Source organism: Sitodiplosis mosellana, unplaced genomic scaffold (genome assembly GCF_009176505.1).
Source record: "Sitodiplosis mosellana isolate CC-2019 unplaced genomic scaffold, AAFC_SMos_1.0 Smas_scaffold_6170, whole genome shotgun sequence".
Lineage (NCBI taxonomy): Eukaryota > Metazoa > Arthropoda > Insecta > Diptera > Cecidomyiidae > Sitodiplosis > Sitodiplosis mosellana.
In genome coordinates this window covers 2,250,878-2,270,705 of record NW_022601411.1, presented here as the reverse complement: position 1 = coordinate 2,270,705, position 19,828 = coordinate 2,250,878, and the positions used below count along the sequence as shown (strand labels likewise).

At 37.2% G+C, this 19,828-nt stretch overlaps 1 protein-coding gene across 5 annotated transcripts in view; it reads right to left on the bottom strand.

Annotated features, from left to right (window-relative positions):
• Nucleotides 1–3,803: 3,803 nt before the first annotated feature.
• Nucleotides 3,804–19,828, bottom strand: part of LOC129575880 (uncharacterized) — a 33,960-nt gene continuing 17,935 nt past the window's right edge. For 3 of the 5 annotated variants that reach the window (XM_055460053.1, XM_055460055.1, XM_055460054.1), the window contains exons 4-19: nt 14,557–15,646; nt 11,592–11,876; nt 10,908–11,495; nt 10,208–10,811; nt 9,938–10,115; nt 9,699–9,879; nt 9,376–9,521; nt 8,957–9,066; nt 8,710–8,843; nt 8,215–8,546; nt 7,652–8,115; nt 6,662–7,419; nt 6,003–6,503; nt 5,774–5,894; nt 5,177–5,491; nt 3,804–4,766 (exon numbers count right to left, since the gene is read on the bottom strand). In XM_055460053.1, the coding sequence (XP_055316028.1) occupies nt 4,621–4,766; nt 5,177–5,491; nt 5,774–5,894; nt 6,003–6,503; nt 6,662–7,419; nt 7,652–8,115; nt 8,215–8,546; nt 8,710–8,843; nt 8,957–9,066; nt 9,376–9,521; nt 9,699–9,879; nt 9,938–10,115; nt 10,208–10,811; nt 10,908–11,495; nt 11,592–11,876; nt 14,557–15,646 (5,953 nt within the window). In that variant the 3' untranslated portion in view covers nt 3,804–4,620. Of the gene's footprint in view, nt 4,767–5,176; nt 5,492–5,773; nt 5,895–6,002; nt 6,504–6,661; nt 7,420–7,651; nt 8,116–8,214; nt 8,547–8,709; nt 8,844–8,956; nt 9,067–9,371; nt 9,522–9,698; nt 9,880–9,937; nt 10,116–10,207; nt 10,812–10,907; nt 11,496–11,591; nt 11,877–13,104; nt 14,444–14,556; nt 15,647–19,828 lie in introns of those variants that run through there. The other 2 variants (XM_055460056.1, XM_055460057.1) reach the window with 2 other exon arrangements.

Sequence of the window (19,828 nt, the reverse complement as noted above, 5' to 3'; positions counted from 1 at the left end):
TTTCAGGCTTTATTTTTCTTCATATTTTGTAAATGGATAACCAACGCACTACTTTTCTATGCAGATATTGTATTGTTGAGTTTGAGGTAATCATCGGACCCAAATTGACGTTTTTTATCACTTGAAACATTAAAAAAACGCATCAGCAAAACCGAAATTATTTGGAGAAATATGTTGGTTCATTGGGTTGGCTATGATCCGGTGTACAATCGATCAAATATACACTTGCTGCAATTGGGTGACATTGAGAAGGCTTCAGCGAAGGATGATGGTGGTGATCAATGGACGCAGCAACCATTTCGAAAAATTCTTAGCTATTTTGATACAAACAGTCTCTACGCTTTGCACATAACTTCCATGCAATGTCAAGCACTCGTGCAGACCCATGTGATAAAGCGGTTTGAAGAGAAAGAAGAGCTGTTCGTTGCAGATGAAAATGAAATTGATGAGAACGCTATTCGTACTTTCGGTCAATGCATTTCCAATATTGAAGTTAAATTAAACCAACAGAACGTCACGTGGTGGGAACTGATCAATATACACTGTGGAAGAAGTGTACGCACCCTTATGATTGATGATATGAGCAATGTGAATGGTGTGATCTTCGATGTACATTTTGATTTTCCAAACTTACGACATCTTAAGTACATTTCCGTAGGTGAAATTATATTCAACATCTATGATCTGGATGGGTGCCATCAATTAGAAACACTCGAGTTCAATAATGACGTTGATTTTGAGGGCTTTGGATTTGGGCGTAATAAACTCGTTGAACCTCAAAGAAATCACATTTCTGCGTCGCACCGCATCAACACAGAAGTTCGTTGACATGTTGAACAAGTCTACTCCCAACGTTAAACGTACCATTGTGTATGAGTGGTCCGATGAACCAGCGCGAATGGGAAATACATATGGCTATGGATATCGCTACGGCTGTGAAGATGAGTACGATTGCGGATATGGACAAGGATATGCGCGATACGATACCGATTATTCTGATAATGACTATGACTACTGATCAACGAAAGTAAGGAAATTCAAAATCTATTTCCATTTTTTCTCAATTTTGAGAAATTCACTAAAATACATCGAATTGTTTCCATCGTTTTCAGGAAACGAAAATTAATGCAGTTTACACACACGAGCCAATAGAAAACATTGATGCTGATTACACGAGCATATTACCTATTGTTGAACGCAAAAAAGACTCAGATAACATGAGCCACAGCTGCAATGACATTTGGTTTAGTCCCAAAATATCTGCATATTCATCTTATTAGTTAAGCTTGCGTCCTTCATTTCGATTCGCCCTTAATAATCATAGTAGTTTTAATGACATTATCCAAATGTTTATTCTGTAAACCAAAAAAAAAACCGATGTGACGATGCATTAAATTTTCTCTTTTCCTCTTTTCCGATTTTCTCTTTTCCTCTTTAGATTCTAAGCTAAGAACACGTTGACAATGTTTATCAACAGCCAACAAATGGCCAAATTTTATTCATGAAATATGTAGAAAGCAAAGCGGCTAATCAATCATCATTCAATCAATTGGTCAAACAATATTCACTTATTTGAAATTTCGTCGTTTTGCAGGTTTTAAAATGAAAATAAAGAAAACGCCCAAAATGTAAAGCAAAAATGTTTTTTTTTTATTCATTTTAATTTTTATTCAGAACAACAAAGTATACAGGTATTAATGTCAATTTTAATGCAATTTTACTTCGTCAAGCATCATCATGTTCATCAAAAGGTTGAATATGTTTCCAAAAAAGTCGAACAAAATTTCATAAGAAATCTACGAGTAATTTTCTTTAGTTTTTTGTTTGTTTTGTCTCATAAATTGTGTCCTAAGTATTGTCCATCAGAGTGTTTTGTGTCTCGATGTATAAAGAATAATTTCAACCAGCCGCACATTGCATGAGGTGCTTAGTAATACGTTCACACTCAATAAAGATACATGTTTGTCTTTTCTTCTTCTTCTTCATCAAATCAGCGAAAATTTTATCAAAGATTCAATGGGCGAAAAGTTTCCAAATTGTTGTCGTTCCCCTGGTTTCAATGCTTCTTCAGTTTTTACTCTTTGTTTTCACTACTCTAATCAGCAGTTGGGAGAAATCTCACACGATAATTGGATATTGATTTGATTTTTTAGTTTCAGGATTTTGAAAAAGAAACTCAGCTCCACGAACCACGGTATATTGTGCATCAAAATCGAAATAACATCTTTTGATTAGTAGGCTAGGGGCTAGTTGTGTCATTCGTATGTATTCGCATATATTCATGTGTTCGTGGCTTTGTTATTGTTGTTGTACACTCACTGCGCTGCAAATGTCTCGTATACACAATCACAAGAATTCACGAATATTCGTACGAATTCGTCTCAAGCGCTTGTGTTCTTACCCCCAAGTTAGTAGGTTTCATGTTTATGTGATTATTTAAATTTTTAGCCCAGCCATTCTTAGTAGATAAAGATTAATTTTTTTGTCTCTGCCAAACGATTTTTTCTGCCGTTGTTGTTCCCTATTTCGTTCAAAGTCTCTTTCATCTTTTTTAAATGCTATTATTATCATTTTCACGTGATTAACTGATAACTTATCAGTGATAAGTGCGTACGCGCTGAAGGAACTTTTAGACAAAAGTAAAGAATTAAAAAGAGAAAAAAGGGAAAAAGTGAAAAAAATCGTTCAAACGAAAAAAACATAATGGAAATGTTGAATTGATATATTTAGACATCGAATTAGGTAGCCGTAAATGAAAAAAAGCAGATTGATGATGCTGAAAAATATGAAAAAAAAAAAATCGTTTTCTCATCGCAAAAATAAATACTGACGAGTGCATAATGAATGTGTGTATGTGCTCTCAATGGCCATTGGCCATCTTAAATTGTATCATTTGGTTCGGATTTACTTCTAGTTCACAGTTTATCACTTTTTAAGTGTTTGGAAATGGATTGGACTGTTCCTATCATTTGGGTTTCTGAACCTGGCTTAGTTTTAATCAAAATCAATGAAATAAAATTGAAAAAATTTTGTTCTTTTTTTTTTGGTAAAGTGCAATAAAAGTCCAAATGTTGATTCAGTGCAAACGAAAAAATGCAATTGTCTTTTGTAAAAATTGTCTTTGGCCAGGATAAATGTACAGGTCCAAAAGCAAATTCATCTCAACACTTAAATTTGATGACAAGAGATGAATTTTCTTTTTTCTCCAAGAATCTCGTCTCGAATAAAACTAAAATAATATCGCACTACATGCCGGAGTGAGATCGGAGTTCGTACTTTGTGTTTGGAAAAGTAGAAAAAATTAAAAATAAAAACTATCCGTTGGCATAAAAATTGAATTGACATTTTATTTCAGTTGAAACCAGTCTGAATTTCATTTATTTTAATTTTTATTCGACTTTTCACAATTTGTTGTTCTCTTTCAAAAGATTTTTTTGTTTTTGTTTCTTTGCATCCGATTACTTAATGAACTTAGAGACGTGTATCGATTAATAGTTTAAATTTTCTTTTAACAACAATTAACTCTTTAAATACAATAATAATGAAAATTTTGTATTTTTGTTTGATTTCTCTTGGTAAAATTTCCATCAGCTCACACAAAGTGCGTGAGCATTTGATTTTTTTTTTTTTTTCTTCTTTTTTTATGTTTTTTTCGGTTATTCTTTAAACCTATGAATGCTTGCTTGTTGTTGTTTTTTTTTGCAATATTGACACTAAAAATTTTAATTGAAGCAATTTGATCGGCGTTATTTGTTTCTACCGACAGCACAATTAAACAGGATTCATGCAATTTGTGTATTTAATTTTCTTTTTAGTTAATATTTGGATAGATTTTTATACTTTTTTTTGTTGTTGTTTTTGTATGTGAACTCGCCATATTTCTAATAATATTCCAACTTGTTATATATTATATCTTATTTATTTTCGTTTCAATTTACTAGCCTGCGTTGCCATTTGCATAAACATTTCGAAAATGAAATGATGTGGTGTTGTGTTGTGTTTAATTAAAAACGAATTTTAATTTAAATTCCCATGCAAAAGTGAACTTCTCTCTTAGAGAAGCTAAAAATGAGAAATTTGCGAATACTCTGAACATGATCAGAATCAGCGAAATTCTGGTCGCTCTTTGTTGCGATGGGGAAAATCGAGCAAACGGGAGGAAAAGGAAGAAAAACCAATTCAAAAAGAAGAGTACAATTGATAATATGAAGAAGAGAGAGAGAGAGAGAGTTTAATGATATACTGAATGGAAATATTGTATGTTAAAAAAAAAAAATAAACAAAAAGAGCGGGGAGAGGGTTGTTTTTGTTTTCCTTACATAAATATCACAAACTAAATTATAAGTCCAAATTTCCACGTAAAACTTATCATCCCTGATAATCTCTTCCCTTCGCAATTCGTTTTTTTTTTCTGTTCTTGCTATTGTTGTTGTTTTTCTCTTTTGTAAAATATATTATATATCTGTGTGTTTTGCGATTGATTTTCTCCTTTTTTCAGGTTAAAATAAATACTCTGCTGCGTATTTATAGTGTACAATTAGTTTTGTATCATTTTATTTCATAGAATTGACTGCGTGTGGGTATTTGTGTGTGTGTGTGTGTGCATTTGTGTATCGGCGTTTATGCGGCTGCTGACCAATAGTCAATGACACCACCTGGCCCCGGCAGCTTGCTCTGCACTCCACTCAAATATGTGTCTACTTGGCGCGCCGCTTGACGTCCTTCGGTTATAGCCCATACAACCAATGATTGACCTCGTCGACAATCTGAAATTGCGGAGATTCGTTTAAAATTAGGCGAAAAACGACGAACAGTTGAAGAAAAGTGAAACAACAGAAAGTTTATGAACTTGAAAAATGGTTTGAAATTTGGTAAGAAGTGACGAGAACTATGACGAAAATACCTGGTTTTACCGAGAGAAAAAAAAAATTCCAAAAAATAGTATTAAAAGAAAAATCTGAATCATTGAAAATTGTCAGAAATTCCATCACTTTAAAAAAAAATTAGTTTTCTTGCGATTGAGCTGTTTAGCATGTGGCTGTTCATAAAAATGACACTCTAACAAACCATATCTGTTCTTTTCGATTGTTTGGTGCGAATTTGAGTATGGATAAAACTAAATCCATACTAAAATTCCCAAATATAATAGTTAAAATATCAAATTTTTAATACAAACCTCCAGCAGCGAAAATGCCTGGTTTGGATGATCCATATTGTCCATTGACGGCTTTCACATTGCCACGTGCGTCGAGCTCAAGACCAAGCTCATTTGGAACGGTTTTTTCGGGGCCCAAGAAACCCATTGCCAGCAGAATCAAGTCGGCTGCATAGTATTTTTCGGAGCCAGCCACTTCTTTCATACTCCATTGCCCGGTCGGACTTTGTGTCCATTCGACTTGAATGGTGTTCACACCCTTAATGTTACCGTTGCCATCGTCAACGAATTCCTTTGTCGTTGTGCTGTATTGGCGAGGATCTTTGCCAAATTTGACTATAATGAAATTTTAATCGGGTTTTTAGATAGTTTTTCAACAAGTGCATACAATTTTTTTGAATAAATTCTTTTTTCGAAATGGTTTTCTTCCCAACAAATTTTTTTTTCATTAAAAATTTCGAATAAAAAAGTTCATCAGATTAAAGTCATCAAAATAACTTATGATTCCACCAAAAAAGTTGCACCAAATCAAATATTTTAAATCCGAATTTATTCGATATGAAAATGCCTATGAAAATGCTTTATTAAAAGCAAAATATTGCGATGAATGTCACTCACCTTTGACTTCGTCGTGTCCATAATCAACACGGAACACTTTTGGCCATTGTGGCCATGGGTTGTCACCAGCTCGGCTTGGCGGTGGAGTTGGCAAAATTTCAAACGATGTAATCGACTTGGCCTATTTCAACAACAAGAAATCATAATTTATTAGAAAAATAGGTACTTTTAGTCCATTTCGATCATAACAAAACTTCATCGTTCAATATCGTCAAAATGGTATACTTACACCTTGTCGAAGGGATGTTGCAATACAATCACAGCCTGTGTCACCGCCACCAATGACTAGAACATCTTTTCCGGTAGCGGAAATGTTCTCTTTGGTACCGCCCAATTGTTTCTTTTGTCCGGACTCCAAGAATTCCATTGCAAAGTGGATGCCGTTTAGCTCACGTTTTGGCAATTGCAAATCACGTGGCCAAGTGGCGCCAGTAGTGAGCAGCACAGCATCGTTGTCCTTAACCAGATCGTTGGCAGACACATCTTTGCCAATGAAGGTGTTCGTTTTAAAGATGATTCCTTCGGCGGCGAGCAGATCAACGCGCCGTTTTACCACTTCTTTGGATAATTTCATGGTTGGAATGCCGTATTGGAGTAGACCGCCAACACGATCGTTGCGTTCGTACACCGTAACGGTGTGGCCGGCCTTGTTGAGTTGTGCAGCAGCTGCCAATCCAGATGGTCCTGAACCAATGATTGCTACCTTTTTACCGGTACGAATTTCAGGAATCTATTATTTTAGTGAAAAAAACAAACATTTTTGGAATTGGAGCGACTAATTTAGAATGAAAATCAATTTTTCAACATAAAATTGCATTTATTTCTGACCTTAAGGAAATATTTTTCCCCAGAACGATCTTAACAAAGCAAATCTTTGCTAAAACTTACCTTGGGAGTGATCCAGCCTTGTTCAAATGCATGATCAATGATTGCGCATTCGATGTTCTTGATTGTTACCGGCAATTCGGAAATGCCAAGGACGCATGAGCCTTCGCATGGTGCCGGGCACACGCGACCGGTGAACTCAGGGAAATTGTTGGTTTGCAACAATTGGTCGAGTGCTTCCTTCCATGAACCATGGAAGATAAGATCGTTCCATTTTGGAATGATGTTGCCGAGCGGGCAACCGTGCACATTCGATTGACAGAATGGAATGCCACAGTCCATGCAACGAGCCGCTTGAGTTTTCAATCCCTTGCGAACGTGCTTGAAGTTGTAAATCTCATCGTAGTCTTTTTGACGCTCTTCTGGATCGCGGTACATGCTCTTTTCACGCTTGTACTTGATAAAACCACGAGTTTTGTCCAACACTTTTTCGGCCAATTTTCCAGTGAGCTTCTCATCGCGGATGGATTCTTCAATGTCTTGAATTGCTGGCTCGGCTTTGCCGTTTGGCAATGCAACGGCACTGTTTTGCTTCATCAATTTACCCAGCGATTTTTGGGCCTTTTCTTCTTCGATTGCTTTCAATGCACGCTGATACTCGAATGGGAAAACTTTGACGAATCGTTTGCATTCGGCTGGCCAGGTTGACAAGATTTGCTTGGCAATCACTGAACCAGTGTGCTCAACGAACTCTTCAAGCAATGCCTTCACGACTGCCTTGTCCTTGTCTTGATCTAACAACAACAAATCAACCGTTTGGGCTGAAATTGAAGGAGAAGAAGGAGGAGGATTTTTAATACTCATTCAAGCTTCAACATTTTATTCAGTAGAAAAAAGATGAATTGTGAAAAAATTAACAATTCTCTTTTTTGTAAGAAAAAATCGATTATTTTAAAATTGGACATTTTTTGAAGAAATTGATTTTTTTTTGAATAAACCGAATTTTCAAATAAAATGCAATTCGTACGAAAATAATTGGAAGAATCAGCTCACCATTTGTTTTGCCTCGGAATGATCCATCGGTGTCATAAACGTATGCAATACCGCCTGACATACCAGCTGCAAAGTTTCTGCCGGTCAAACCCAAAACCACAACTATACCGCCAGTCATGTATTCACAACCGTGGTCACCAACACCTTCAACAACGGCTGTCACACCTGAATTACGGACGCAGAACCGTTCAGCGGCGATGCCTCTGAAATATGCCTTTCCACTTGTAGCACCGTACAAGCACACGTTGCCAACAATAACATTCAAATGTGATTCGAATGTCGATTCCTTTGGTGGTTGAATGATGATTGTGCCGCCGCACAAACCTTTGCCAACGTAATCGTTGGCATCACCCTCCAAATTAAGTGTAATGCCGCCAACCAAAAATGCACCGAAACTTTGTCCAGCCGATCCTTTCAACGAAATATTTATGGTTCTTCCATCTGGGAGACTGTCACCATGTTTGCTATAGAATGAAATCAATTCAGTTATTTTATTTTATCTTATCTTAATTTTATTTTGGCAATTGATTGAGAAAGAAAATATGCACTGGCTTTTGACTTACCATGCAATGGTGTAGCTGAGTGTGCTGGTGTAGGCTCGTTCTTCATTGTTGATAACCGAAACGATATCAACATGTTTCTCGTTGCCGTTGATCACACCAAGTGATTTGGCGATCAAAACGTTGTCGGCACGTGTCTCTAAGCCGAAATCTTGTTTGACCGAACCACCGCGAATGTTGGTGCCTGGCCGCAAATCCAATGCACTCTTGAGAATCAACGAGAAATCAAGTGTTGACTCTTTTTGCGGTAAATCTTTCTTAACACGCAGCAAATCGGTGCGACCAATCAAATCTTGGAATTTGCGAATACCCAAATTGGCCATGACTTCACGGATCTGAAGAAATTCATGTTTAATTCATCATTTTGTGGAATTTTAATGGAAAAAAAATTCAAGAATTTAACTTAAACAAGGATTCATCGATATGATCGAGTCGTATTCGAATAAAAAAAAATTCCAAAAGAAACAAATTTTCAAATAAAAATAAAACGAAGCTTACATCTTCAGCCAACAAGAAGAAGAAGTTGATGACGTGCTCTGGTTTGCCGGCAAATTTCTCTCTCAATACCGGATCTTGCGTAGCAATACCAACTGGGCAAGTGTTCAAGTGACACTTTCGCATCATTGTGCAACCTAAACGCAGCAAAGAATTTTTGAAACCAGAAAAAAAATGTTAGAGACAAATTTCGATATTGAATTGAATATTGATCAAAAATGTTTGAATTAAATTAAATGCTTTGACATACCCATAACGATGAGCGGTGCAGTACTGAAACCAAATTCATCAGCACCCAAAAGAGCGGCCACAACAACATCGAAACCAGTTCGTAGCTGTCCATCAGCTTGCAAGATCACTCTAAAAGAAGTGAGCGAAATTTGGCGGATAGAGGAGAGAGAAAGAATGGCCAAATATTAGCATCGAATCAATTGAACCAATGGTTATTGGAATGATGATAAAAATGGATTACTAATGTCTACCGCACGCAGCGCGTATCCAGAACAACACATACAACACAACTTTAGCCACGATATTTTTTTACCGAACTGAGAAATTAGAACTAATATGTAGGTCGAGAATATGTGTGTGCAGTTATATAGAGTAAAGTTGAGCAGATTTTTTTTTTTTTTTTGGTCATTTGGATCAAATAGAAATGGAAGTCATTACCTGGATCGCAGATTATTTAACACTAACACTTGATGTGTTTCAGCCACACCAAGCTCCCATGGCAAACCGGCCGATTTGATACCAGTCCATGATGATGCACCAGTACCACCATCGTGACCAGACACAGTGATGTGTTCGGCTTTTCCCTGTTGAAATGATACGTGGTTGGAATGAAGAGTCATGTTTTATTTTTCATTTTGGAACATTTCAATCATTTGTTTTGTATTTTCAATAAAATTTCATTTTAATTTGGAAACATTTTCATAAAAATGTGACAAAACCGGAAAAAAACTGAAAGAAAAAACTGAAAAAATGGAACTTACTTTTGCAACACCAGCAGCAACGACACCAACTCCGACTTCGGATACCAATTTAACGCTGATGCGAGCATTTGGATTGGCACACTTCAAATCATAGATCAATTCGGCCAAATCTTCAATCGAGTAAATGTCGTGATGTGGTGGTGGTGAGATCAAACCAACGCCAGCGACTGAATGACGAGTGCTGTGAAACGGAATCGCATTAGGCAAAATATCAATTGAGAGAATTTCTTTTGGCTTACTCAGCAATGTCTTTGGTGACTTTGTATCCGGGCAATTCACCACCTTCACCTGGCTTGGCACCTTGCGCCATTTTGATTTGCAAATCATCGGCATTTGCCAAATAGGATGCAGTCACACCGAAACGACCAGATGCAACTTGTTTGATTGCTGAACGTTGGTTGTTCTGTGGATCTTGATCTGTTTGGGGAAGGAACATTATGGTTAATTTTTTTTCGCAACAATTTATGCCACGAATGACGTTTGCTTCTGTACCATTTGTTCCTACTTACTCAAGTATCTGTCTGGATTTTCACCACCTTCACCGGTGTTACTTTTGCCACCGATGCGGTTCATCGAAATGGCCAATGTGGAGTGTGCTTCGAGCGAAATACTACCAAAACTCATGGCACCGGTAGCGAAACGTTTAACAATTTCAGCAGCCGGTTCAACTTCGCTGATATCAATCTTTTCGCGATCATCGACGAATTCCAATTGACCTCTCAATGTGCACTGTTTGACACTGGCCAACGTTTGATCGCGGAACAGGGCAAATGCATTTTTATTGTTATTGATGGCCGCTTCTTGCAAGCTAGCAATTGAGCCGGGTGCATTAATGTGGCCTTCACCACCGTTACGCCAATGGTAAACACCGGGATTACGAAGGATGTATTGATCGGGTTTCTCTCGTGCATAAGCCATTTGATGACGATACAAATTTTCGGCCGCGATAATTTGCAATGTAACACCGCCGATACGCGATTGCGTACCGCGGAAGCATCGATCAACCAGTTCCGTGCCCAAACCGACGATTTCAAAGATCTGCGCCGCTCTGTACGATTGCAATGTACTGATACCCATTTTGGCCATCACTTTTGAAATACCTGTTTCGATAGCCTGTAAAATTGCACGGAAAAATTTAATGGTCGAATTTGGATTTGGTGAAAGATTTTCGAGCGTTCGCTTCATTTTGAGAATATTTCTTCAGCTCACCTGTGCATACGATGCATAAATTTGTTGATCGGTGATACATTGATCGAGAACACCTTCGTCGCGCAGTGCACCAGCCAATTCAAATGCCAAATATGGGCAAATTGCATCGGCACCATAGCCCAATATCACGCAAACATGATGCACTTCGCTAATTTCAGCCGTTTCAATGACCAAAGCGACTCGCATACGGTTTCGTGTTTCGATCAAATGATGATGCAGGGCACCACATGCCAATAGGGCCGACAATGGTGCACGTTCTTTGCCCGCATTACGATCCGATAAAATCAGCACTTGATAGTTATTTTCAGCGGCTTCCTGTCCTTCACGGCAAACTCGTGTCAGCGCCTGATCGTAGCCAGCAATTCCTTCACCATACGGGAACGTAATGTCAATGACCTTTGATTTCCAGCCCTTGTGGTTGGTCCGCTTCAAAATGGCCAAATCGGTGCGGCTGATAATCGGATTCGAAATCCACAGACGATGCGTTTGTTCAGCCGATGGATGCAATAAATTGGCTTCCGGTCCAATTGGACATTGCAATGACATAACAATCCTTTCTCTGAAAGGATCGATTGGTGGATTTGTGACCTTAAAAAGATGCTCTGTTAAAAGATGCTCTGTTTTACAAACCATTTTTTTTTACTGAAAAAAATATTCTATTGGTTTGTTTGAAATATCACAAACCTGGGCGAATAGTTGTTTAAAATATTCGTATGGTAAAGGTTGAAAACGTGACAAACACGCCAACGGTGCATCGTTACCCATTGAACCAAGCGCTTCCTTTTTGTTCTTAATCATCGGTACAAGCAACATATTCACCGTTTCAGCTGTATAATTGTAAAGTGGCAATCGTGGATCGAATATACCTCGTGGTTCGTCCATTCCATTCACATTATTGTTATTTACGGCTGCTACGGTTGTTGTGTAGCTTGACAAGAGATCGTGGCGTCGCAAGTCTTCCAATGTGATCTGTGATCGGGTTTGTTTCGAATGGAATACACACAATTCGAATTGAAATGAGAAAGAAAGAGGGAAAAAAACAATACGAGTCGATTAGAATGAGACTGGAATTTGATCGATGGATCGGGAGAAAAAGCGCAAATATTGGGTTCAAACTACGCACAATCAAAAAAAGAAGGAGAGCAAAAAAAAACAACCAAGGAAACCCATTAAACAAGATTCTAGCTCTGACCCGCAACAAAATTGCTCTCGTCACATACACACAATAACCTCATTCAATTTCGTCGCTAATCCAAGAGCCGAGATTTGAATCTTGTGTGGTTCCATTTGTGATTTTAATTGAACATAGCTACATCATTCGCAAGCGTAAATTGGATCGTAAACGAGGCACACAGCGTTTTCGTTCGGTGATTTTTGAACAAAATCCCCTCGAATGAAGTGTCGGGCAAGCGAGTGAATAAAGTGAGCGAAGGAACGAGCGAACGAGTGAGTTAGCGATTGAATGAGCAAACAATTGAACAAGCGTAACGTTCAAAGATTATCACTCTCTTCTAAACTCATGAAAACCGCAATCAGTTCGAAATTGTAATTGCAAATGCAATTGAACGACATACAATGAATAAATGAAAAAAAAAAATGTAAAAGAAAACAAAATAAACAAGAATCGCACGAGATGCGCACGTGAATCACATCAACTCATCGTAAAATGTGTGTGTGTGTGAGTGTGTGATCTTCGCTCTTTGGATTTTCGAATCGGCCGTCTTTTGCTGCGTCAATGAAATTCGCATCAATTCTACCTCACTCTCTTCACCTTTTTCACGCCTTCCGAATGAAATCGCTGTGGTGCGCGCCCGCAGTAGTCCGAGATTTATTTTTAGTATTCAACTCACATTGACTAAATTGTAATTTGAATCATATATTATCATGTCATATGCGTGTTAATGAGTGAATTAACACGAAAATTTTTATGATTTTCATCTTTTCGTACAACACGAGAATTTATAGATAAAAATCAAATGTAAAATGCAAATACAACTACGGCTACACATTCAGAGCGAATTCTTCAACGCTTACAGCATGCAAATGAGTAGAAGACGAGAAAAATCAAACAAAAGCACTAAATTATTAAAATGTGTTAGAAAAAATAAAATATCGATAAAAAAAAAATAAAAGGATATGAACCACCGAAATATTCTGATGACATTTCCCATCGTTCGTGTATGTTTGTTTCACTTACCGACTGTGTAAGATAAAATTCCATCGTGCCACATACAATTCGAATGCAAATGAATAAGAAAATGTAAATGTTATAAAAATAATTAATTGAAAATTGGACAGAAACAATGAGGTTTGTTGTTGTTGTTGTTGTTCTTGAAAATGATAAAAAATACAATCGCCGAAATGTTTCATTTGAGAATCGAAATTTGAATGAACGAAAGAAAAAAAAATTAAACCATTTCGTTTTAACAAAAGAAAGAAGAAAAAAAAACAATTGCTGAACGAAACAAATCAAAAAAATCAATCATAATTTTCGGTTGATTTGTGGCACAGTTGCTTTCTTCCTTGATTTTTCGTTGCTTTTTTTTTGTTTTCAGGTTGCTTTTGAAAATTAATTTTTTGTTCTTAGTTTTTTTTATTCACTTCTTCGTTTATTCGTTTTCGAATTTTCTTTAATTTCTTCGTTTAAGTTTTTTCCCTTGTATTCCATGTGTTTTTATGCAGAAAAATGATAAAAACGGCGATAGCATTTTTTGGAATATGAAATTTTTGGCCCAAAAATCATTCAAGTTCCAATTCAAGCAAATCCATTTGGTTGAACCAAACGCGAATTGTTTAGATATTGATCTCGATGAGTTTTGGTCAAAAATTAGCAACTCTTCGTCTGAATCGCTTGATACGCTGGCATCATCGCTTTTGATTTGTATCGTTTGTATGTTGATCGTGGTTGTGTGGTGTTTCGTACAACGAATACAACTACTATCGAATGTGTATGATGATGATGATTATGTTTTCTAAACGATTAACGTAATTTACATTTAAACGGAACCATGCACACTTAATCCCATCGTACTAGCAATTTCTTTGTATAAATTCATTTAAATGCGTTTCAAGTTCAAGGTCTGATTTTAACTTTCAAAGTTTTATTATTTATATTTAAAGCGTAATGTCTTGGGTGGAATCGCCAAAGCGAGGCACTCAAGTGATTTAAACGAGAGAAGAATTGGAATAAACTGAATGGCTTGATTTGAAATCAGTGATTTCCAATCGAATGATTTTATATGATTATTCATTATATTAATCATCACGAATGGTTTGATCATCAGGATTAGCGTATTATCCAACTACACTGCAGAAGCTGAAGTTCAATATCTGAATTGCAATCTCTTGTCCAAAATCTAAACAAAGTCAAAATTTCTAGTACGACGTGAATATTCGTGTGCATTTCGTAATATGATCAACGCACGTACACATTGAACAATTCAATTTACTATAAATGCACCAATTCAAAATGGTTTTTCATTCGGTATTAAATGAAATGATGGAAATGTACAGCATACCAAAAATGATCCGATTAAATAACAAGAACAAAAATGATTGTTGTCTATTTGGTTTCCTTTCTGATAAATACGGTTCCAATGAAATGACGACAACGAAAAAAGCAAATGTGTGTTAAAAATCTAATTCGTACCTTAGCCCTTAACCATTCGGAATGGGGTCTGGATTTGGCAATGTGTGACTTCAATTCAACATCTTGAATGAATTTTTTTTCCTGGGTGTCAACCAACAACATGCGTCCAGGTTTTAAGCGGCTCTTGAGCACCACATGTTCGGGATGTACATCATAAACGCCAACTTCGGATGCCATGACCAAAATGTTATCTTTGGTGATGTAAAACCGTGATGGTCGCAAACCATTACGATCGAGCACAGCGCCAATGTATCGTCCATCGGTAAATGAAACAAGAGCTGGACCATCCCATGGTTCCATTACGCATGCAGCCCATTGATAGTAGTCACGTTTCTCTTGATGCATTGTTCGATCATTTTGCCAGGCTTCCGGGAACATTGTCATCACTGCTTCGGGCATGGAACGTTCACCGGCCATCGTTAGGAATTCCAGTACACAATCGGCCGATCCGGAATCGGAAAGACCTGGCTCAACGACCGGGAACAATTTCTTTAGATCATCACCATATTTGGCACTCTGCATCACACCTTCACGAGCTTTCATTAAATTGACATTGCCGCGCAGCGTATTAATTTCACCGTTATGAGCCAAACACCGCAACGGATGCGCACGTTCCCATGACGGAAAAGTGTTTGTACTGAACCGTGTGTGCACCAGCGCCAAATACGAATCAAATTCCGGATTCAACAGATCAATGTAATAGTTCCACAGTTGATCGGATGTGAATAGACCCTTGTAAACAATGGTACGATGCGATAGCGAACAGATGTAGAAGCGTCGCTTTTCATGGCTGATCTCATGGGTGGCACGCTTTCGCAACACGAAAACGGCACGAATGAATTCGTCTTCGGTGAGCACAGCATTGGTTGACCATAAAAATACTTGGCGCGACAGTGGTTCACTTTTGCGCGCAACACGGCCAATAGCCGAACTATCTGTCGGCACTGTACGCCATCCCAACACCGTTAATCCAACGCTTGTGGCCACCGCTTCGAATTCCTTCTCGATCTCGCCGTGTGTTGTCTCGTCCAAATACAAAATTCCAGTCGCATATTTTCCTGGTTCCGGTAACGTTATCTTCTCCTTGGCACTAAGCAACGGAAATTTTCAGAAGAAAAATCCAAATGGAAGAAAAAATGGGGAAAAAACAATGTTAAAAATGGACAAAACTCAAGTGTGAACCGAAATTCACGTGAAATTTTTTGTTCACGTTCTCGATCTTCATCGCTTTCTCTCACGCCCTCCCTCTCTCTCTCTCTCTCTCTCTCTCTCTTTCTCTCTCTCTCTCTTTCATTCAACAAAATGTACACACAGAAGTGACAGAAGCAGCCCATGAAGATCGGAATTTGAACGTGAATAAAAATGTGCCGAGAACAATGAAATTGAAAATGATAATGGTATAAATAGAATGCGAACGTGTGTAGCTGTGTATGTACTTATGGCGCCGCAACAAATTGCTGATGCTTGATACTTACATTTCAAACACAACACACCGATCGATCGATCGATCGCATGCACATGTACGAACACGCTACGTTCGGTATGAGCGCCTCCGCTCACTTAAAGAAATTCAAGCCCAAGCTTATTGATTTCCTTTTGTCATTCAAAAATGCTTACAGCTTTTTGTTTCATTTTATTGCATCGCGAGTGTGACTTTTGAATGCATATTGCGCATGACAACACACAACACCTCAGATCAAATGTGATGAAACTTGTTTCGTTCTTCTTTGTTGTTTCACGATTCTCTTTCCATGTCTCTCTTTCACTCAATCACACTCTCTCTCTCTCTTTGTCTCTTTTGCTCGCTGAATGTCTGATTCCTTTGCTTGCTCTTGCTTATTTGCTCTTTTTCTCTCTCTCTCTCCCTCTCTCTCTATCTCTCTCTCGCTCTATCGCTTTCGATGTTTAATAAATCACAATCCAATACGAAAAAAAAAGTTCGTTTATCGAAAGCGATAAGCGTGCGCGATCGCGACGCTGTTTTGAAGTGTATACGGAACTTTGAAATCGAATATGTCCAAATGAAATTGAACTTGCTGTGCACGGATTGCGACCAATATTTATGTTTAGACTCGAACGCATATATATATTTATAGAAACAAAAACATATCTTCTTTTCGGTACTGTATTCCGTCACTGGTTTCGTTATGCGTTTCATTTTTTTTTTACCGTGAAGTTTGTCTTCTCAATAAGGTTCTATCAGTTTTGAATGGAACAATTAACAGATCTTCAATTTCCAATGAAGAAAAAAAAACTTTTGATTTAAATTGACGTCGATCGTCTAAACAAAGCGACGAACTCGGTAAATTAAATTTGTTATTATCGGATGAAATGTTTTATCGCCGTGTCAAAAATAGACAAGCAATGAAAACGGGCCGCAATAAGTCAGAGTGTATGCATTCGATTATGGTTGCATTTGAAATTCCATTCGAAATTCCATGATAGAAGCAATCGCGTACTGTGCGCGTTAGTATCAATTTTGTTCAGTGAGTCACGTTTCAGACCGTGTTGCAACGCAGACATAAAACTTTTTTTCCCGTTTTTATTTTTTTATTCATTCTTTCCCATTTCTCACTTGTCGTCTAATTCTAAAAATAGTAATGCGTTGATAAATCTAAGTGAGCACGCAGCACCGTGTGATAACGCAAATTGCACTTTAAACCTAGAACGAGTCACCAAAAGAGAAACGCAGAAAATGTCGCTCCAAAGAAGACAGGCGAACGGAATAAAGCGTGCTAAAAACCGTCGTTTTGGCTATTTTTGCACGGTGTGCCAAAATGAAAAAAAAAATTCGACGAAAAATGATGTGAAGGCACAAATGGAAAAAAGTCAACACACTTTTTATATATTCAATTTTTTTTTCGTTTTGGTATAATAAATCTTTTCGTTTCGCTCTCGGTTTGAGGACACTTCAGCATTTCGCGCGGCGACGACGACGACAATGACGGTGACGGATGAAAGAACCGGTTTACCCGAAAAAAAAAAGAGAAAAGAAACACACTCACCCATCATCTCTTTTACACTTTGGAATTATCAATTTGTATTCAGAAGAGAGGCGATGGCGATACAGAAGTGCGCACAAATTAATGACAAAGTGTTGCAACAAAAAACCACATAATTAAGACGAAAAAAGCCATAGAAATTTATGAACGACAGGGGAAAAAAATCTATTATTGCAACAATGTTCATTTCAATTGATAAATTTTGCAGCTGCTGCTGCAGTTATTTACATTTTTGTCGATTTGTTTCTGGTGCACAGATCTTTGATCGTTTCGTTTTTTTTTTTCTAATTAAATTCATTTGCAAACGACGACATTACGATTCGGTTCATTGATTAAAAATGAGATCAATTTTGAAATTGTATTCGATTCATTGAAATGAGAGCCATTAGTATTTTTGCGTTTTAGAATGAATTGAATCGCAATGTCTATCTTGCACACTCGTTTGATAAGATCACGAAGTGCTTTTTATTCACATCCTGAATATCTTCACGTGGAATTCTAATAGATTTCATCAATATTCCATGTCAGCAGTGAACACACAACAATGAACACGACGATACAAAAGCCAAAATGTACATTCCGTTATCGATATTTTTTTTTTAAAGAGAGTCTCTTTCTCTGTATATCAAAAAGTGCGCAATAGAATCTATGTTTTTTGTCACACTTCAAACAAATATTTGAGATTGATATCATTTACATAGAAATGTTTTGTGTTTGAGACAGAGCAAGAGAGAAAGACAATCACACTGATAACAGACAAGTTCTAATCAAACATCGAGAAGTAACTTGCGGCAAATGCGGACACATATTACAATTATCGTCAAGCTATTGTGTTTCAGGAAAATTTCCCTTTAGAATTGCATCGCAAATAAGGAAATGCTCAGTGGAATTTCAGTTTTACGGCTTCTTCCTTCTGTGAAGGCGCTTAGCGAAGAGATTTTTTTTTGTTTTTAGCTCGCATTCGCTACAGAACAAGAGTTCTGAACACTTTATTTTAGAGTTTGAACAGATTTTTGATCATTTTTGAACAATTTCTTTCACCTGTTTGGTATTGAAAAACGAAAATTCGAAATAAAATCTCTTTTTGGAAGAAATTTTGCCCAAAAATACTCTCTCATCCGTTCGTTTTCTGCAAATCTTTCCATTCCAATAAAAAACGTGACAAATTATCTTCAAAGTGAAAACGGCAAATCATCTCCATATCGAAAAGTTCGCTGTTATGCGTCATGTTATCTCTCCAACACATGGACAGCACTTGAAATTCTGTCAATTTTCAAGCTGTTGACCAATTCTGAGTTGAAAAAAAATGGCATCCAAACCGCCTTATAAATAAAACTTGGATGGAAAATATTTATCAAAATATTCCATCTCCCATGTCATAATTTCCACTCAAAATGTTTTCATCCAATGAACATCGTCATCTTTGTTTGTGGTTTTTTGATGTCTAGTTTTTATCGTAGCTGAACATCGTTTCTTCTTTATTCGTAAGAAAAGAATCCTTCGATTCAAATGCGTTTCTAATTTTGTTACGTTTATGACCTCTATCAATGTTTAAAGTATGGAAATGGAAAATTTGTCAAATGAAACTTGTGAGTCTGCATTCATTTGCTGATTTTTTTTTCCTTCTGTTTGTCGAGTTTACTCCATTCATTCATTTTGCCCAAATTTCCATTTCAACATGGGTCGATTGCTTAGCAAAATTCTCAACTCGTTGGTTGACTTTTCAATTCCTTGTACCGAATCAACCCAACCAATATTCATTCAGAATATGTTTACCGTACTGAGTTTTCACAAGTTCTATCGACTGTTCGTGCAATACAAGTTCTATATCAGCTGCAACATTTCAAATGAAAATTTGCAGCATTTCACGAAAACAAAAACAAATGTAACGAACGAATTTTAATAAAATGTGTTTTGTGAAACAATAAATTTATAACATTTTGTTGAGTCGCACAAATGGCATGGCTTCGGCGAGAGTAATGTTTGTTTTTGGCACAATAGATAAGTTTTGTTTTTGAGCCGAAGCGGAGAGAGTGAGAGAGAAAGACGCGTTTGAATGTAGGAAAAAGCTAGTGTATGATATTGACTTGAATTGAACTACATTCAGTAAAAAAGTGATTTGAATCAACAAAATCATATTTCTAAAAATACGCGGAAAAATTGCGCGGCGCGAGTGAAAAAGGCGGTCGGTGTCGATTCGCACTGCGAGTGAGTGCAAACACACGGGACAGAGACACAGAGATTGGTGTATAGCGCCAATCCGGTGACAA